The sequence below is a fragment of the Chamaea fasciata genome, unplaced genomic scaffold (assembly GCF_029207755.1).
Source record: "Chamaea fasciata isolate MVZ Bird 193981 ecotype frontalis unplaced genomic scaffold, bChaFas1.0.hap1 SCAF_2, whole genome shotgun sequence".
Taxonomy (NCBI): Eukaryota; Metazoa; Chordata; class Aves; order Passeriformes; family Sylviidae; genus Chamaea; species Chamaea fasciata.
Genome location: NW_027094087.1, coordinates 43,659,278 through 43,680,059, shown reverse-complemented (window position 1 = coordinate 43,680,059; position 20,782 = coordinate 43,659,278). Strand labels below are relative to the sequence as shown.

Genomic DNA, 20,782 nt, shown 5'->3' with positions numbered 1-20,782 from the left:
AAACATATGTTGGAAGAAGTAGCAGATTCATACCAGAATATGGAATATGTATTTTTAATTCTTGATTAACCAAAACTTTTATCACACTCTCAAAATGATTTGCATCTGAGGATGCTGGGCTAGGCTTCCCTGGAGTGATTTTGAAATACACAAAGAATGTTTTATAACAGTAAATACAGTGCTTCTCACAGGCAACTCTTCTCTAGGTTAAACATTCACACTGTCTGGATGGACTGCAGTCTATGTTCACAGATTTATGTGTATTTTTCACCCATTTTGTACAGTATGGTCCTCTGAAAGTTCACTTGGCAAGAAACAGTTTTTGCTAAGTATAAAGTGTGAAATCTGGCAATAAAGTTTTAAATTAAACTCAGCGTTTTTCAGCCTACATTCTGGCAACTGCTGTCTTACTAAACAGTATCAATTTCTAGCCAGTATTATGCGCTATGTCCACCACCAATTTTTCAGAGCAGCATACTCACAGCTACTGAGATACCAGTTATTCACAAGGCAACAGGAATGGGCAGGGATGACAACGCTTCTGGTGACGATATGCTGAATGTGACCTGGAGGAAAAAATAAATTGAAAAAGAACGAGTAAAATTACATTATTGTCTTTCAAATGTACTGCCCACTGGATAAGTGTCTTGTAGGAATAAATACACCTGGGGGAATCCTAGCCAAGTGGCCATTAAGGTAGGTGATGTTCAGTCCTGTTGGCAGAAGGGATTCTGTCTTGGGAGACCTTTCTCAGTCCTGACATTTCCAGGCATGAACAGATGGATCAGTGTAGACTCAACCTCTTCATTATATGTATCAAAAAGATAATATACTTCTGAGTATTTAAATGCTTTCTTCTTGAGTACAAATCAGTTACAGGATTGTGTAAATCAATTACTTAGTTGACAAGTTAAAACTGATTTAGTTGAAAGTTATTTATACCATGTGTAGCCTTAGACTCCTAACTTTTGTCCTAATATGGAAACGAGGTGGATCATTTCAGACTCATGCACTCTTGAAAACCACTGAGACCTCCAGCACTGCATTCTTCCAGCATCACATATGGGGCTGTGCTCCATCAGTGACCATTTTCCAGTACTCCTGGAGACGAAGACCCACCCTCCACAGAGGGCAAAGCCACAGTGCACCAGCACTCTCTTTAAAAATAGTGTCCAGTTCCCATGGTTCTCAAAGGGAATGAAGCCACTCTTGCCCCGTGGCCTCTATTCTGACAGTCTTGTGACCCTTGGGTGGGCTGGGCCTGCCTGTGTGGCAGGGCGGTGAGCTCAGTTCATTGTGAGAAACAGCATGAACCTGGAAAATGGCAGAACAAAACAAATCAGCCTGCACTTTCAGGAAGAACAGGACATGCTGGCATTGTGGAAGGGATCAATTATTCATTAGGTTCCTCACAGGTGACTTTATGTACTGCCTCTGCTAAGACTCCAGTTATAGCAGAAAATAAAGTAATTAAGCAAGGAATTTCACTTTTGGTGCTAAGTAAGTATTTTAAAAGACAACCCATGGTAGCACATTTTCTAAAAGATGAGAGGTTAGGATGAGGGAGATGCAATGCTATGTGAGGCTATAGGGATGTAGAATAAATGAGAGAATTGCCATATACATAAAAAAAAGTGTGTTTTTCACACATGAAAGGAATTTCCACTTCAACCTGACCACTTACTGCAAGTGCAGCTAGATCTCTTTCTGTTGGAGTAACCCAGCTCCTTCTCCCAGCTCGATCTGCTGCTCACTCAAGTACAGCCAATTTTTGTGTTGATTGAAGCATTTTTTCGTTTTAACACTGTTCATCCTTCTGTCTTTTATGGGAACATTCACTGAAGTGGATGGTGTGGAGGATACTAGTGTACAACCCATGCCAAAGATAATAGCTTCAGCCCTCAGTGTATTTTGGTGTTTTGACCAGCCATCTCCCCATCATCCAAGCACTCTGTCTCAGGCATCTCCCACAAATAGCAGGAGCATGAAGCAGTGATGGTGATGTTGCCATGCTGTTGAATGAAGACTTTGATCTTGCCAATGCACCTGCTCTGCAGGTTGGCACATCCTGGTTCCCCACATTGCTCATGCATCTTCTTTCCTCTTTCCTTTCATATAAGGGCAAATTATGTTGCATTTGGTTTTCTATCATCTGTGTTATAGATTTGGCCTTATTTGTCTTGATGGATGGGCTAGACGTCACCCTTCTCCAGTTATTTTCCTTTTTGTTCCTATTATTGACCTGTATCTGTAGCTTCCTTATATTACCCATGTATCAATGCAGCTTGAAAGGTTGCTATTCCTCAGTGTAATAAAGGGAAGGTTGTACTCACCAAATGCTTAATTATATGTCCCTAATAGCAAGTCTTTTCCTCTTATTATGGCAGAAAATCTCCTTTGCATTATCTTCTCTTAGTTTAAACATAATCTTCATAATTCTTTTTCTATTATTAATTGAAAACAAGGAATCTGTTCTCTAGTCAGTCAACGGGTTACCAAACCAACGCTAATCAAAGCTAATCAGTTTAGTCTCTGAAACAATACACCTTGATGGTTCAAAATTGATTAACAGCACTCCAGGTCTCAACTTTTGATATTCAGTTTTGTCTGTATGGCAAATTTTACCTGTGCTCAAATTCTTTCCAGTGCAAAGCTATTTACATTCTATCACAATGCATGGTTAGTACCATGTGTAAGTGTGGCCATTAGCCAAGTTTAGGTGACCTAGTTCAGGACCAAATCATATAAAGATCTCACTTGGTTACATAAGAAAGCAAAAGTAAAAATAAACACAAGGAGGCAATTATTTCTGAAAATTTTTTTGAGCCATGAGAAATACGGTGAAAGAATACATTTTTTTGACACAGAGACTCAGGCAAAAGTAATCAGGTTATTAAGATATCATAAGCAAACTTCTCTCACCAGGCCAATTTTCTATACACAGGTTCAGAGATAGCTCAGAGATCCCTTCACACTTGGACCGTGGCCAGTCTTTTCTCTCTTCCCATCGAACTGGCCTCTCTGTTTTTGGGTTTCACTGAAACCTGTTGTGTCTTAGAAAGTGTGTACACATGTCTGAGGATGCTGTCTTCATTGTGTTCTGCATTCATCACACTCAGCATAGTGTGTCATGATCGGGATAGTTTGAGAAAAAGTATCTCAAGTGTTCTGGTTGCAGTTCTCCACTGAGTATCCACCAAGAAAGTTCATCTGCAAAAAGCTGAATTAGTGACTTTTTGTAACTTTAGAGTTCCAGGTTTGATTATGTCCAGAGTAACTAGACACAGAACTTAGGACATTCCAGGACCCTGGGTTCCAGGTGCTTCTGCATCATCACAGTTTTTTTCAAATGTCATGCTGTTTCCCATAAATAGGGAAAATAGGAAAGTATAGGAAATAACAGAGACATTCATTCCTAGCCTAGCTAGGCTCAGGCATGTGGATCCCACTGTGCAAACACTGTAGGCTGCTGGGTTTGCTTATGGTCTGCTTCGTACATTGTACATGGCAAAGTAGGTTGCATGCAGGATGCCTCTGTGAGCACCAGGTGATCATGTGAGCAGATTTGCAGAGTTGTTGTATGGGTATCTGGCTTTAAGGTTGGGTTGTTTTTTGGTTTTTTTTGTTTTTTTTTTTTTTCTTTCTAGTCTTGTTCCTAAAAGCAGTACATTTGGTCCTTTGCCTTACAAAGAAAAATGACCACAGTGTCCCAATTTTTCTCAGAACTGGAACATCTAATGAACATCACTTGCTTTGGGCATTTGTCCTGTTCACATTTCTGCCATAGGATAACTGGGATGCTGTGTGTGAGAATACACTAGTAATCTTGGGAATTTATACTTGAGGAGTTTCCTTCATTTGAGAATTCAGAGTGCTTAAAAGTTAATTCATATTACATTACATTACCCATGTGAAGTAAGTAAACATTTTCCCCAGTGCAGAAACTGAGATATTATGAAGAACAAGACTTTGTAGGCTGTATGTCTTATAGATACCTGTATTAAAAATGGCCTTATTTTTGAAGGCTTCTACTGATTTTAGTCTCTAGCTTTTGTCACCTGTTTTGGAAAATACTGACTTAAATAAATTGTGGTGCCTCACAGAATGATGTGTTAAATGTGTTCACATTAAGTATCTGCCTTTGGTCTGACATTCAAACAGAAACCCTCCTTTAATTCCCTTTACACTCCTTAATATTAGGAAAAAAATATACGAGGAAAAAAAATCCCAAACCACCACAACCCAAACCAAAAAGGATCTCATATATGTGTCTCATCTAGGATCAGGTAAGATGTACTGTTGTCTTAAATTTCTCTATGGGAGAGTACAATTTCTAACAGTTTTCTTTATTGCTGGGCAACAAAGCAATCTTGCTATGCTACAGATTTAACCAGTGACTTGCAGGAGTTGTCACACAGTGTGAGGAGCACCACCAGGACCTGTGGGAGCAACTTATTCCAGCCTCTAACTGATCAGTCACCAGTGCAGGGAAGCACTCAAGAGAGCAGTTCCCTGCTACAAGGCTTAAATGGAATTCCAACAGGAATAGAAGCTGGCTGGCTGCAGGGGAGTTGTTTTTAAGTGCAAGAAGTTTTCTCTGAGATCACGCTATCACTGCAAGGCTGCCTGACCTTCAAGCATGTACAGCAGTTTACAGTATTTGTTTGTTGAATGAGCTAAACTGCCCTTGCATTTATTTTGGGATTAGATTTTGTTTGAGAGATTAACTGGGGAGCCTGTGGCCTTCTTTATTCTGGTCTGAAAAAAGATAAAATGGACTATACCACACAACTTTGGACTACAACTTTGGGCAAAAAAAGTGAGTCTGTATTTAAAGATTTTGCTCAAATTTTATTGTTAATTTTACTATCATGTTTCAGTGTGTTACATTCATCAACTACCTGCTTGGTGGCTGAGCTATTTCCTTGACAAAGTAACTTTAGCTTAATCCAAAGATGATCTGGGAGCAAGTAATACGTTCTCAGGTCTCATTTAGCCCAGCCTACAATTTCAGCTCAAGTCCACTTTAATGAACAAAGTACCGGATAGCTGGCAACACTTACCTGAAAGATGGCTGGCATAGGGATAGAAAAACTTTAAGTTTTTCTAAAAGCTGTAGTAGGATCTCCTCAAATGCCTTAAGTGGGGTTTTTACAGGGACACTCTTTGTCATGCTCATGAAGGTGGATACCTCCAAATTCCAGAAGTGGAAGGAGCTAGTTTCCTAGGGAGTGCTTCTTTCCTCCGTTCCGGTAACAGGAAGCCTCTGTCAAGTCCTGTTTGAGATGAAGTTGAAATGGTAATACCACATTTATTAACCACCAATGCTTGCTTAAACAACCTTTGACTTACTCCTCTTGTCCCTCACCCTTTATTCTTTCACCTAGATTATTTCCCCCATCCCATTTACATGTGACTGTATAAGCCGCAGAGTAATGTGTCAAAAAAACCTGCAGTAAGAGACAAGACAGGGACAGTAGGAAATGTCAGGTCAAAGAATGGAGCAGAGACTCTACAGAGCAGTGTAAGTGGTGCTGGGCATGGCCACACTCACAAAAACTGGATTCCCAGAGGTTTGGGGGGAGGGCCGGGGGGGGGGGGGCGGGGGGAAGTAAAAATATTTAAAATCTGATCTATGTGTGGTATAATTTTACACATGCACCTGAATTAACAAATACTGAATAGCAACTATTAGCAAGTCAAAAACAGCTTAATGCCTTGTTACATAACATGAAATTAGGCTTCATTTTCTGGTATCAATTTTAATTTATCAATTTAGAGATTGTATATCTTGCATTTTTTGTGTTGATTTTTTTTTTAATAGTAAAACTGTACATCTGCCTCCTACATTTACTTCCTAGACAGGTCAACACTTTCCCCCTAAACATTTGGCATCAACTACCAGTCAAAAATAGTACGATTAATAGGACAGGCCTTGAGGTTTCTCTAATATGGCAATTCCTGAATTCCTGTGTGCTACACTATGGACAAACCACATTCCACCTTAAAAAAATAATCAAAGTTAACTATTAAAAAAAGTGTCAAAACAATATTCCAATTCATTATTTCCTAATTTTTTGTTAGGTAAAATTTTCAAGTTTTTGAGTTTTCAGGATGGTAAAATATTTTCACCTGTAAAAAATGCTCAAAGATTATAAATACTATTTCTTCTCTAGCTGTAAGAGTGATTGACAGATATGAGTGAAATCAAAGAGGTTTAGGTAAAAGTATTAGATAAATTCCTGAAAATTGAGTTCACACATTCTTAATTTGGTTCAAATTTCTTCCCTTGGCAAATACAAAATTCAATCCTGGAACTGCAAAGCAAAAATAAAGACCACAGAGAAATATCTTATACCTTTTCAGAGCACAGTCACTGTTCACATTACAGAATATTTTCAGTCCCAGTGGCACTGTGGAAGAGTAAGTCAGTTCACAGAGAAATAGCCTTATATCCTAATTTGAAAGGAAAACCAAAAGAAAAAAAATAGTGAACAAATCAGAATCATGTAAGAAAATTTACAGAATACATTAGCTTAAATGCAGAGGATACAAATAATCAAATGAAAGAAATATATTTTGCTACAGTCTGTAAAAGAGATTATTTGGAGATGAAAAGAGAACAAAACCCCCAACCTTTGGCCATCTACCGTATTTTACCGGATCCCCAAGCAAAGCTCTACTGCCTGATGTGCTGACAGGATACCAAATGATTGTTTAGATATAAATTAAGAGCTGAATATTTTTGGGAAATGCTTCCTTAAGTCTTTAACTTCCCGCTTGCCTTAGTACTTTACTGTCACTCTTCTACAGAAAAGGTAAAGACTGAAAAATATTCTAAAAGGAGTGCATTGCATGCATTTTCAAAGTAGCTTTGGAAAACTCAGGTAACGTTTGTTGAGCCTATATGTCCATCTGACAAATACCTTCACAGACACATGTATTTTCATATATCTTCAGTCCTTGTTTCCTTGAGAGCAATGTTGTTTCAAAGAATAATAATGACTGTTCAAACATAGATAATTCCAAAATACAGATCTTCATTCACATTAAAATATCTATTAATATGGCATGAGTTTAGGTGACTACTAACCATATTAGGTTAGGTTGTACAGATTTTATAAATGTGATTCGTGTACATTTCAATCCATGTTACAAAAAAAGAATGTTGCTGAATTCTGCTAGTGTTAAGAAAAGAAACAGAGAAAGGCAGCTTTCCCACCAAGTTTAAAAATAGAAAATCCAAGTCGTGCTGTCCAATAATAGCAGAGAGATGGTATTGTTGTAGGTTTGTCATGTTCATTTCCGCTGGAATTATTCTCTGAAAGTGATAATTCCAGTATTTGTCACCAGATGGCACTGCAACGACATGATCCCCTAACAACTCCTCATACTCCATTGGTGGCGTCATGAGGTCATCCCCAGGCAACCACAGGGAACGCATCGCTATTTCAGTTTGCATCAAGCCCCTCTTCCTCCACGCCCTCATGTTTACACCATCAGGCTTGCTGGCACCGCTACGGCAGTTTTTAATATTCTTAGCCAACTGGGCTTGGTAAGAAAAGCTCAGTAGTGGAGACCAATACCTGCCTAAAGTTAATTTGCCCAGATATCGCCATGAGCAATACTTAAGGCAAATGCTGTCTTTAATGGCAAGAGATGGAACTCCCACCCGGGTCAGGTTATGCATAGAGGTTTGTCTCCGTTCCCTGGCCTTGAAGTTCTGAACAGGATCCCAGGCTCAGGCTGTCAACCTATCTACCTATCTCATTCCCTACTTTTTCAGTGCAGAATTTTGTCCTTTCCCTTGTTTCCCTTCTCCTCTCGAACAGAGCATCCTCTTCCATGCCCTCATTTGCCTCTCAGTTATAGTGCTCCCTAATACATTCTGTCATGACCTACCACTGCAGCTTGAATTACAACTGCTGATTATAACTGTGACTCATTGCAGATTTTAGGAAGTAAAAGGAAATAAACTTGGGAGTCCAGAGATGTGCTGAGCACTGAGCTGCCTTTTGAGAAGTCAGTTTCAACACTATCACAGCTGTCATCACTGGAGTGCTGGCATCTGAGCCATCACATTGAAGTTGTGCAAAGGTAACTACAAATAGCGTCAGATTTTTATTTGCAGATCAAGATGCGTAGCATTTTCAAGTTTGTAGCATAAAAAACTCTTGTGGCTTCCTTTTAGACATCTGATGCCTTCCTGGTATTCAGCAGGATGCTGATATTTGGTAAGGAAGTAATGCTATAGTACAGAAAATTAAAGGCTAGGACAGTTCTGACTGTCTCATATGGCACATGGCTGAATGGTGTGTGTTTTGGAAATACAGCCAAATCTCTTGATAGCATGAACACTTTAGCATACACCAAACATAACGTGTTTCTGTAGCAGACAAAATGAAAAATTCTGCTGATTTTCATGATTCTGTTCCCCCTTTTCCTTTTTTTCCCAATAAATGTTCTTTTCAAGAGGGCAGTAGTGATTGTACTATAGATACTCATGCATATGCAGAATATTGTATTTATGCTAGTAAATTTAAATACAAAACCATCTGTGAGATGATAATCCACAACAATACATGAGTAAGAAAAGACAGCCTGGCAGTACATGTAAAAATAGAAATTAAATTTAATTAAATTAAATGGCAGGGAAGGAAATATAATGACATTAAATGAAATTTTAAAAAATGAAAATTCTGAAATTAAGTGAAAAATAATGGGAAAAAAGTGAAAACAATGGAATGGAAAGAATGGAAGTGCAATGAAATGGGCTGGAAGTTCACAAAATTGTTTTCATTGAAATCTCAAGATTTCATTTCTTTTCATGAAATGAGGAAGTCGTGACTGTTTTAAGAGCTTTAAATAAATTCCAAGTCAAACTAAGTTTTGTTAGTCAAAATCAGGGCTGTCTTTTGTGGCCTTTTGAATGCCAAGTTGAATAAATTCAGGCTTCTATAGAACTCCTCAAGAATGACAGAATGAGTGTAAATTGCCATGTGATTACAACTGTTTCTCCCCCACTCTTCTGAAATCACTTTCATGTAGTTCAACTACATTCAAAATATTAAAGATAACAATACCAAACTAATGGAGAGTGGCTGGAACAGCCTAGGATATCTCTTTCAATGATATGAATTTGATTTGGTAAGCCATAAAGATTTCTGGATGCTTATAGCTGAAGGAACACATTGGGACAAGAACTTTAAGGGACCCTTTTTTCTCCTTTCAAAATATTTATTGGTTAACTGGTGTCAGTGGCAAGGTGTAGAAGTCATCAAGCCACCAAGACTCTGGGCACTTAGGGAAATAAATTGTCTGGGGCTCTTCTGATGAATAAGTAAATTATTGTGAAGTGATGTGTAAATGAAGGTAAGGAAGTGACTGAACACAGCAGATATCAGGTTCTTTTTGTATGTTACCTTTAAATGTTTCACCGTAGGGCATGTACAAATAGCTCCTTCTCAGAAAAGCTAAAACAAGTGCAAGCATTATGGTTCTACTGTGAATTTGACTAATTAAGATAATGTATGGATCCGTGAACATATTGAGTATAAATACATTTTCAGACATATTTCCTTGTTTCTGGAAGGTGGCATTTTGTTGCTGTATTTTACTGAACTATATTTTTTTATTAATATATTGCTATAGTTAAGGAAAAGTAAGAAGAGTATGGAAATTGTAAACACTCCTTCCTCTTCCTATTGACATTCTTATAGTGCACAGGACATTGTGGTTGCAATTTAAATGGTTGTAGCTTTTACTAACCTGATTTGGAAATATCTGTTTGAAAACCATGAAAATTTTATTACACCACATTGGTAAAAACTTAACAGCCAGACTACCTTGCATCTCCTTTTCCCCATCTACTGATGAGTACACATCTTCAGTGTATAATCATGTCATTTCTAATATATATTTCACTCCCTTTTCATGCTTACCCATTTTAGAAAGCTATTGCTTTGGTGTAAGTTGGTTTCTTTTTTAAACACTCGTGTCTTAACACTTGTTATTGAATGCAAAATATACTTCAAATCATTGTTTTTTGGACAGTCAAGATGATCAGGTTTTAGAGACGCCATACTGCGACTCTAATGCCTTTATTGTGTTCCTACACTGCCTGACTTCCTGCCTTTTCTATGAGTAGATATCCTTCCCCTATCCTCTGTACTTTCTGAATTTCAGAGGTTAAAATCTGCATTTAGCTTGATGCCCTACATCCACAAGCCTGCTTCAGAAAGAGGTGGACTGATACAGCTGGGAACTTGTGTCTTCTCAAGGTCCTTGAACAAGCTCAGAGGTAGGAAGACAGGGACATGTCTTTGTTGTGCCTCAAATGGTACAACAAGACAGAACAACTTAAAATATTCTGCAATAGACAAAATAACCCCCAAGAAACACCTTCACGCCTGTTGTAGAATTATTTTGTCATGTTGATACCGCTTTTTCTGAAGACCTGTATATGTCACACACTAGCTGAAGTAACTCCTCACCTCATAAGGTGGTCTGGACCTTTTCAGTGCTAGAGTTGTATTAATGAAACAAATCGGAGAAATCATGCACTGGTACTACTGGTTGAAGCACACAAACCAAACCAAGCAGCTTCGAATCTGGCAGGAGAGCAAACCACAGTCTGGTGTTGCAGATTAGGGAGATCAATAGTCTTTGCTACAAGAAGGTGTGCCGGAGGCAGGAAACATTTGACTTCACACCTCTCAGAAGAAAGTTGCCCCCTTTACACTGAAAGCTGTTTCTCTGTGAGAAGTTGTCCTGGATGCAGTGTAACAAGGCCTCTCCTCACTCTGATTTGTCTCCCGCATCTGCCTCGTGAATGCTTTTTTGTGCTCTGTCTGTCTGCAGGTCCTCTCGTGCTGCACAGGAGTGCCCAGACAGCCCTTCCTGGCCTGGATCAGCCATGGTGCGGCCAGCAGGAGCAGGGCCGTGACCGTCCCCCTGTACTGGGCACTGCTGAGGCGGAATCTCGAGTGCTGTGTCAAATTTTGGGCCTCTCACTTCAGGAATGACACTGAGAAGCTGGAACTAGTCCAGAGTAGGGCAACGGAGCTGGAGAAAGGTCTGGAGCACGGGGGTCTGTGAGGAGCAGCTGAGGGAGCTGGGGGTGTTTATCCTGGAGAAAAGGAGGGTCAGGGGGAACCTCATCACTCTCTGTAACTGCCTGAGAGTGTAGCTAGGTGGGGGTCGGCCTCTTCTTCCAGGCAACGGGTGACAGGACAAGAGGACACAGCCTCGAGCTGCATCAGGGCAGGTTTAGGTCGGACATCAGGAAAAAACTCTTCACAGAAAGGGTAATTAGACATTGGAATGGGCTCCTCGGCGTGGTGGTGGAATTGGACGTGGCACTCAGTGCCGTGGTCTAGTTGACACGGCGGTGTTCAGCCACAGGTTGGACTCGATGATCTCAAGATGTGTTTTCCAACCTAATTGATCCTGTGGTTCTGTGACTCCCTCAGCCATCCCCGCCGCCGCCACCTCAGCGTCTCCCGCAGCGACCAGACAGCCCCAGGGCATCCCACCCGGCTGCCTTTCCCTCGGGAGAGACCCCAGCGAGGGGCTCCTCTGCCTGGGCACGGGCTGAGGAGACCACTGCTCGAACACAACCCGGCAGCGCAGCCGCGGGAGGATCTCTGTCTCTAGGGAGGGCAGAGCGCCCCTCCGCGGGCCCGGGGCCGTTCTGCCGTGCGGCGGAGCTGAGGGGGAGCGGGGCCGGGGCGGGGCTTCCCGCGGGGACGGCATCACTCGCCGGGCTTGGCGGCGGCGCCATTTTGAACTGGCTGAGGGTCCGAGGCGGCGGCTGCCGAGCAGGGTTCCGCGTCCCCCGAGGGAGAGCCCGCGAGGAAGGAGCGGATATGGCCGCGAATAGGAACTTGAAGCAAGTGCGGATCGAAAACAGCTCCCCGGCGGCGCCGCTGGGCATGGTGGGGGGTGGCGGCGGCGGCGGCAACCTGAAAGGATTGCGCGGCCTAGAAGCGGAGAGTGAGGCGGCGGCGGCGGCCATGGCTCTGGCGCCGAGCAAAGAAGGTGGCAGAGATGAGGAGCAGGAGGTTGGGTTCACCATCGATATCAAGAGCTTTCTCAAGCCTGGCGAGAAGAGCTACACGCAGCGTTGCCGGCTGTTCGTGGGGAATCTGCCTACTGATATCACCGAGGAGGATTTCAAGCGCCTTTTCGAGCGCTACGGGGAGCCCAGCGAGGTCTTCATCAATCGGGACCGCGGCTTCGGCTTCATCCGTCTGGTGAGAGGATCCGGGCGGGCCCCTGGGGCTGCGTCTGGAAGCGAGAGGCTTCGGTTCCTTGCCCCCCGCCCCCTTCCCCTCCTTTTCGGCTGGTGTAAAAAAAGCATCTGCTTCCCATTCTCTTTTCTCCTCGCTGCCAGCGTTGCTCCCCCCGCCCCTTCTTCCTTCTTCCCCCACCCCTGTTCGCCTCTACGTCTGGTCCAAGCCAGACCCCTGCATTCAGACTCGTCCTCCCAGCCCCGGGCGTTTCGGTCCCCGCCTCACCCCGTGGCACTTAAAAGGGTTAGTTTTAAGGAATGGACGGGATTGTTTCGAAATACAGCTGCTCGCACATCGTGAGCACAGAACATAAAATCGCGGAGTTGAAAAGGTTGCGGACCGCGGGTTGTTTAAATTAGTTGTGCTCAGATAAGACGAGATTTTTTTAGGGGTAATACAGTATTTGATTAAGCATGCTCGAGTTAAGCGTGCAAAAAAAAGGAATCATCCGAAAAGTTCATGATACCGTATTTAAATGGTAATTTAGTGTGCGAGGTTAGTTTTCACGATTGCTCTGTTTAAAATGCACCGATTTGTATCATTCTGGGAATAGCTTTAGAGTGCTTTCGGTATCTAGTTATGATTTTTCCATATATTTCCATATATTTTACTGGTTAGGTTGGTTTTTTTTTTTCCCTTTTTGGTTGTCATCTTCAAATACTTGTGGCCTTCTGCCATGCATCTTTTACCCTGATAGCTCCCCGGCCTGAAATAGCAATTTTAATGGAGAAAATGAGATATATTTACATCTCGTTACTCATTTTTGCGTGTAATAGGAATTAGATAGAGTTTTTATGTGAGCTTCCCTTTACCATTACGTTTAGGATATATATATATATATATTTAAACAGCTTGCCTAGCCAGTTGAACTGTGAAGAAGGATATGAAGAATTTCTTTAAGTGTCAGGGATTGCAGGTATCAAACCTGGTGAAGTTTTTTGAAGAGGGAATAAAGGTAGTTGTCGATTTACACTGGCTCATGGTTGCGGGTGCGGAAAGCCCATTAACGTGAGACAAATGAATATACGAGCGAAGACGGTAATTTAATAATTTCATTTGTTGAAGAAATTTGAATTGGCCATCCATTGAGAGCAAGTGCGATATTTTCACTTATTTAAAAGCAAAACAAAAACCCAACTCAAAACACCTTAGATCCTGTAGGGTAACGTTTGAATGCCATTTCCTGCTGCGGGGAGCTAGGGTCGAAGAATATAAACATTTGAGTAGGTAAACGTGAAAAAACATAAAGTTTTCAACTCTGCTCAAAACCTTTATAGAGGAGCACCATCATCATGAGAATTTGTTAAGTCCTCTAATGTGCAACAAAAATTTTGCACCTGTGTTGTTTTTGAGAATAAACCATACGGGGTAATGAATTAATTTTTTTTTTTCTGTCAGAGGACATGATGGGGTAGTGAATGCATTTTTTTTTTTTTCTGTCAGAGGACGGAGACTTTGTTGTTTTTTTGGTTGTTGGTTTGTTTTGCTTTTTTGATTGCAGGGAAAGAAGTTGAATCATCCTCGTGCCAGTATGCTCAAGTGAACCAAAGCAACTTTGCTGTTTTTTGGGGAGGGCGCACGAAAGTGATAATTCGTTGTCTTTGAAAACAAAAGATACAAAATATTTTCTATCTTCATAAAGGAATCTCGGACCCTGGCCGAAATAGCAAAGGCAGAACTTGACGGTACAATTTTGAAGAGCAGACCGCTTCGTATTCGATTTGCCACCCATGGCGCCGCCTTAACCGTGAAGAATCTGTCGCCCGTGGTTTCCAACGAGCTGCTGGAACAGGCGTTCTCGCAGTTCGGGCCGGTGGAGAGAGCGGTTGTTGTAGTGGATGATCGCGGCAGAGCCACAGGGAAAGGTTTTGTGGAGTTTGCAGCAAAACCTCCGGCACGGAAAGCTCTGGAAAGGTGCAGTGATGGGGCGTTCCTGCTTACAACGTAAGTTCACAGATTTTTGATACAATTGGTGATTGTAGCTTCCTGATGTGAGCAAAAATTGCATTTTTTGTGGTATTCCCTAGCTCTTATTTTGTTTTCAAATTCTGAAAGCCATGAAGTTAGAAATGAAAGTGTTTTGCATTAATACCACAAATACTGTTTTTTTTTAAAAGAAAACCATCTTTCTCTGCTTACTGTTTATAAGATTTCTTATTACCATATGAGAGTCTGGGAGCAAAATTCTGGGGTTTTTCTTCTTTATATGCAATATTACTTTTCCTTCTCTATATAATAGGGCATTTTCTGAGACTTTATTTTCATTGGTTGCACTCTTCCTGATCCCAGTAACAAAGTGACAGAATAATATTCCTTTGTTTCTTAGCAAAACAGTGCATGAGATTGCTGATATTTCTGTAGACTAAAGAAAGTGCTTGTATCTCAAAAATCACCCGTGGCTTGTAAGGCCAGGATTTTCTCCCCATTTTAAAATGAAGACCAAGATTCTGAAGAGCTTAATACTAGTGATGTTTAGAAAACAATCTATTTCGAGGGCAGGCAAGCTTGCAAACAGCAATACTCAATTCTCTTGCATCTCATCTTTCTGTGCTTGCCAAAGAGAGTTGTTAACTGCTGTACTTTACACAGTCACAAGTGACGTTTTCAAATGCTTTCTTAAAAACTGTATGAAATTATACAGATTCCTGATTCTTTTTTGTTTTTCTGATTCTCATTGGGAAAATAAAGCAGTGGTTCCACAGCATGAAAATTTGCTGCCATTGAATTGAGCTTGGAGTTCTTTTCTTGCTCTGCCTGTGCTGTTCTCTTATGTGCTCAAGAACTTCATGACACTTCTGTAAGCCACTTGTACTTGCTACAAAAACAACAGGAGAGCATTAATTTGTGTGGGGGTTCATTGCAGTCTGTTCAAGCACAGGAGGGTGCTTGTAATGTCAGGTCCAGCAGAGGATAAGGCAGGAAAAATTGCTGCCAGGAGGAGTTGGCAGGTGAGTAAGGGATCTGGAGCTCCAAATCTTGTGTGCTACTGAACTGATTTGATGGTTCTGTAGTAAATTTAGTCTGAATACATCTTGACTGTTATCAGGAGGTGCCAGCAATTTGTTCTTATTTCTTGGCTTTTCTTGGCTTTATGAATTGAATGGAAGCATGGTGAGTCAAGCAAGGGAAGTAATGGAGTTCAGTGTTACATGAGTGCTGCTCTTGGCTGGGATGTGAGGGGAGGGTACTCTTGTTTTAGGTATTCTTGTTTTACCAGCTGGGCAGATCAGTTGAGTTGAAATGACCATCTAAGCGTGGCCTGAGTGAGTAAAAAGCACTTGATGGTTTTCTTGCTAAGGCGACATGTTCTCTGATGTACAGTTGCAAAGACAATTAGTGTGAATCTGCTGCCATCTACTTCCATGTTTTGCTTTTTATAAAGTTTTACTTTTTTAAACTGAAAACTCTTTGCCTGATCAGAACATCTTTCAGTTCCTTTTTAAATGTATCAAAACCAGACATTCAAACTAACATTTTAACATTGTTTTACATCATAACTTGTTAGCACCATAGTTCAGTTGCATTTAAATAGCAGAACTTTCAGCAATTGCCAGGCAGATGACATCAGAAAAAACAGTTGCTGAGTTGTGCCCTGTGATTCTGGACTTCATCTTTTTAATCTGAACTCAATGCCCAGGGTAAAATATATTGGGAGGTTGTTGGGTTGGTTTGGTTTTGGTTGTTTTTTTTTTCTGGTGAGGGACATGGGCAGTAGGGGAGGATCTGTGAAGTGAAATAAAAGCATGGAACACAATAACTGAGTGCTGTTGTTTTGAAAATCATGTCTCTAGTGCTCTGTGTTTTGTAAGCTCTGCTCCCAAGACTGATGCAAAGAGCTTTTTAAACGGTTCAGAGTTCTTACACTGCTCTCTTTGGCAGTACTGGCTCATGCTTGCCTCTGGTTACTACGTATCAAGGCAGCTGTTTTCAGAGATAAATTAGGATTCTGATTTGTGAGCATGTGGTTCTTCAAGTAATGGGTTTTAAATAACTTACACACAACTGTTTTTCTGATTGTCACTGTAATATTAATACAAAATTATCAAGCTTTTTCAGCTGTAGAGTAACTTGCAAAACTAAGTTGTAAAAGTCAGTAGAAACATGAACAGGTTGTGCTGCTCTGTTTAGGTTTGTTGCTTTTCCAGTACAGTCATGGCCTCTGGTGCTTCACTGATGAAAACAGAAAGGTAGTTCCTTCCTAAATATTTTGTAATTATTGGTAGATGGTTTTGGTATTTTAAAAAAGCAAACAGAACTGTGTCAAGTAAGTTTGGGTTTCTAGGCAGAATAGCTGGATTTGGGCATAGAAACAATTATTTTCCAAAGGTAATTCCTAAGATTGGGATTCATTGGAATTCTGTGATTTAAGACAAGACAGAGGAATTACATGTTAGCTTTCTGGAGTGTTTTTTCAAACTGCTAAAATAAATTGTAACTTCTTCATTAATGATTCAGTTATTAAATTGCAAATGTTTTCCAGAACACCTCGACCTGTTGTTGTAGAGCCAATGGAGCAATTTGATGATGAGGATGGGCTCCCTGAGAAGCTCATGCAAAAAACACAACAGTACCACAAGTAAGTTGTGATCAACCTTTTTTTATAAAACATGATTTATGTACTTAGTTACCTTTGTTACTTTTGAGTTTGTGTAGCAGGAAGTAGTAGCTTTTGTAGGTTGTGCTGTTTTGTGTCAGGATTAAACAGGGCCTTCCCAAATTTCCTGGTCATAGTAAAGTTCAGACTTGGCTCATTGGTTTAACATTCTGGGCATATATTGTAGTAGAGAGATTCTTGGCCTACACTGCAGTCAGTGAGAGCTTGTTGCCAGCAAAGTGTAGTCATTTATGGATTAGAGGTGTGGTCTAATCTGCAGAGAGTTTGAATGCCCACAGATCTTTATGTTCTCTGAGTGGCCCCATGACTGTTTGCAGCCTCCCTGGCTTGTAAATCTTTGCAGCTTCCACAGTTCAGGTAACACTTTAAACATGACATGAGAAAGTGAATCTCAGTAATGAGATAAAGTCCCCTAATCTGAAAATACTAATTTTTAATATTGTAATTTGCTATTCATGTTGCTTGAATCGAAAATGTTTATTTTTGTAGACTGTAGAGCACCACTTCTTAAAAATCTGTCACTGTAAGGTACAATATAAGTGTTAGAATGGGAAATGTGGGCTCATTTTAGTGGTTACAGATTCTGGCTAATATCCTGGGCTGTCTAGTAAGCATTGATATTTATTTAAATAACTGGTTTAGTGATTTGACTGCTTGATTTAGAAGGCTGAACACTGTTCATCTAGTGTTGCAGCTCAGTATTTTGTACTGATGTCAATACTAATTTTTATCTTAAAATGAAATAAATTGAATCATTATTTAGGCAATTTTTGGAAAATCATCTTTTTCCTTGTCTTAATGTCTGATTTAGAACATAGTTATGTGACAGGTTGATAAAAAGTGAGCTCTACCCTTGAAGTGATTGTTTATCCATTCTCTGGCTGTAACAGCTGCTGATCTCAATGTGTCCTTGTGTACATTTTTACTGCCAAACTTTTATCAGGGAAAGGGAGCAGCCGCCACGCTTTGCCCAGCCGGGGACGTTTGAGTTTGAGTACGCGTCACGGTGGAAGGCTCTGGATGAGATGGAGAAGCAGCAGCGTGAGCAGGTTGACAGGAACATTCGAGAAGCCAAAGAGAAACTTGAGGCAGAAATGGAAGCAGCTAGACATGAGCATCAGCTAATGCTGATGAGGCAAGGTAAAAACAGATAATCTACTAGTATTAAAGTTGTTTTGTCACAGATTTTTTTTTTTTTGTATAGCATGTTGAGTTGTATACTTGGACATTCTGCTGGTCACCATTTAATTAAATGCATTTAACTCAGAAAAAGGAAGGAATACTTCTCTGTGCACATATTCCTTGATGATTTGCAGGAATTAATTAAGAATCTGATAAAGAGGTGATTGTTTAAATCTGTTTTCTTCACTTCCTACATTTAACTTCAGGAAAAAGTTTACTTAGACTGTTTTTCCTGAATAGGCACATGCACTCCCAGTGTGGAGCCATGGTTTTATAAGGTCTTATGCAGAAGATAATGACATAAAACCATAACTTTATAATAACAACATCAAAAGCATAAGGTCCTTTACAGAGTGCAATAACATAGAAAACTGTTTAGAAATGCTAGGTAGTTGTTGCAGCACCTTAAATGACTGACAACTGTTTCTTGGTTTATTTTCCAAGAAAAACTGTTGAAGCTTTAAGTTTCCTTGTAAGCACAGGTGTATATGAGAGGTGAGGAATGTGCATATTAATATGATCTAAGAATGCTGCCAGCAATGCACAGCGCAGCCCTCCCTTGGCAGTTAGACACACATTGTAATTTTGTGTGACTGACATTTGTAAAGATGGTTCGGTGCCTAAGATACAGGTTGGATAAATCTACTCTTATCTTATCTAATTGTTAATATTTAACAGTGCTAATAATCCAGTTCCAGAACTCATGCTCTTTAATTTCCTTTGAATTTATTCACCTGTTGCCTGTACTTGAGGGCAAGATTAGAGATTACTCTGATTTAAATTCATGTCTTAATTATGTGTTAAACTGAGACAAGATTACAGTGGCCTCTTCTTTAAGATAGAAAAGCACTTGATGGTGAAACATGGGAAAAAATATATGATGTGTTTTTTGGATGTTAGGTTTTCTTTTAAGGACAAAATGAAGGAAAAGAAATTCTGCTTTTTGAATATTTGTTAAGTGCTAGTTTTATATGAAAAAAGAATTATTCCTTCCATTAAAATTCATACAAAACATGAATGCATGTGGTGCTACTATTCCAGTGAGAAAATATGGGGTTTTTTAGTGGAGGAGGAGGGCTTTTCCCCCACACAGTTTGGTTAGCAGAGTACCTCTTTGGTAGCAGATAACTTAGAACTTTGTGAAGATAATTAGGTTTCTTCTTAGTTACCTGCCAGCATTCAGAGCTCTAGGGTTTAGTAAGTGTTCCTTCTGTTTTAATATTCTCAATTCTTCAGCTTTAGTCTGAATGAAAATAAAGTGGTTTTTTTCACTTGCATTTATTTTCAAAGATCAGGTTTCTCTTGTTGCTCTGAACAGTGGGTGTAAGTTCATGCCATGCCAAGGATATTGATTATATTAATGAGATTGCATCACAGTATTCTGTAGAAAGATGCAATGACATTTCTAAGGCGCTAGAACCTAGAATTAATACGTTTGTATCCCTAGTGCACAAAGTGAAATTTAAAGATATATTGAAACGGTCATTATGAAATATATTTTATATTTACAATATAAAATGTCATGTGTTAGTTGTGTAGGAGTTAAAAAGAAGGCAGGAAGGATGAGCAGCTGAAGGTTGTGTTGAAACTGCTCTATGAGAGCTAGTAGGACTGGAACTTCAGAGCATGTTGGTTTGAGTACTCAGGTTTTTGTGCTGTGGTATTAATTCTGAAGGTAGATTTAATTCTTCTGGTATGTGTAATTTTTCACTTTTAAGTGTCATATTTTGACAGACTGAGTCAGAAGTAATTTGTAAAGCAGAATAGATGTTTCCATGTGTAAGTAAATTGCATGGTGTTTCTGATCTGTGTACTGGTGGTGTGCATCAAACATTTGTAAATATTCTCTCTTAACTATGGTTAAATAGATGATGAAAATACTGGAAAATGTGACTGAGTTAACCAGAAGCTAATTTTTTATCAATTATATGGAAACTTGGCATTTATTTTCCATCTTTAGAATCTGAAAAAACAGCAGCTAGAACTGCTGAAAAGTCTTCGTGGGGTTGATATTCCAGCTTGTAGGATTAACTTCTGAGGTGAGAGAGCACCTTCACCTTCTGCTGTCTGCTATGTAGAAGGTTGAAGGTAAAATGAACACCTTGCCCTTGTTATAAGCATAAGAAAGTGCAGAGGCTAATAACAATGCTCTCTGTTTTCTTTTTTTTCCTACCATAGCTGCTTTAGTACAGATGTTTTTCTGTTCAGAGAAAGGGCCTGTCAGTCAAGAATTACCATCGCTATAGGTCTTTTAATATGAATGGCTCTTGTGCAGAGTTTGAACCTCTCTATCTGTGTCTTCACCTGGCTTAGTAAGGCTTTCTGCCAGGATTTGGCAGCTTTCAAATGGTACTGGATCACCATTTGCTGTGTTGAACTTTTAACATGCTCACAATTTCAGGAAAGGCAATAAACTGTGCTATGGAGAAAAATTAGGAGAACACTGAGGGAAGTAGACTTAGGACACTAAATGACAGTGGTGGAGAAAAAGTAGGAAATCCTGTGCCTGTGTGCACAAGAAATAGGGAATGCTGTATAAATTTGAAAGAACAAAGAACTGGAAAGGAAACCTCTTTTCCCACAGTGGACAATGTTGTGTACAGAACGGGTTAATTTTTGATCTCAGTAATACTGTGAAGCAAGCTAAAGGTTCATTTTAAAAGAAAAGTACTTGTACTCTGAACTAACCTAA

At 40.1% G+C, this 20,782-nt stretch overlaps 1 protein-coding gene across 5 annotated transcripts in view; it reads left to right on the top strand.

Moving 5' to 3' along the window:
* Positions 1–11,797: 11,797 nt before the first annotated feature.
* PSPC1 (paraspeckle component 1) overlaps positions 11,798–20,782 on the top strand; it is a 61,671-nt gene continuing 52,686 nt past the window's right edge. For all 5 annotated transcript variants that reach the window (XR_010719358.1, XM_066175830.1, XM_066175829.1 and 2 more), the window contains exons 1-4: positions 11,798–12,254; positions 13,936–14,237; positions 16,774–16,869; positions 17,852–18,048. Coding sequence is in view for 4 of the 5 variants with exons in the window: in XM_066175830.1 (XP_066031927.1) it covers positions 11,868–12,254; positions 13,936–14,237; positions 16,774–16,869; positions 17,852–18,048 (982 nt within the window). In the remaining variant the exon portion in view is untranslated. The remainder of the gene's footprint in view (positions 12,255–13,935; positions 14,238–16,773; positions 16,870–17,851; positions 18,049–20,782) is intronic.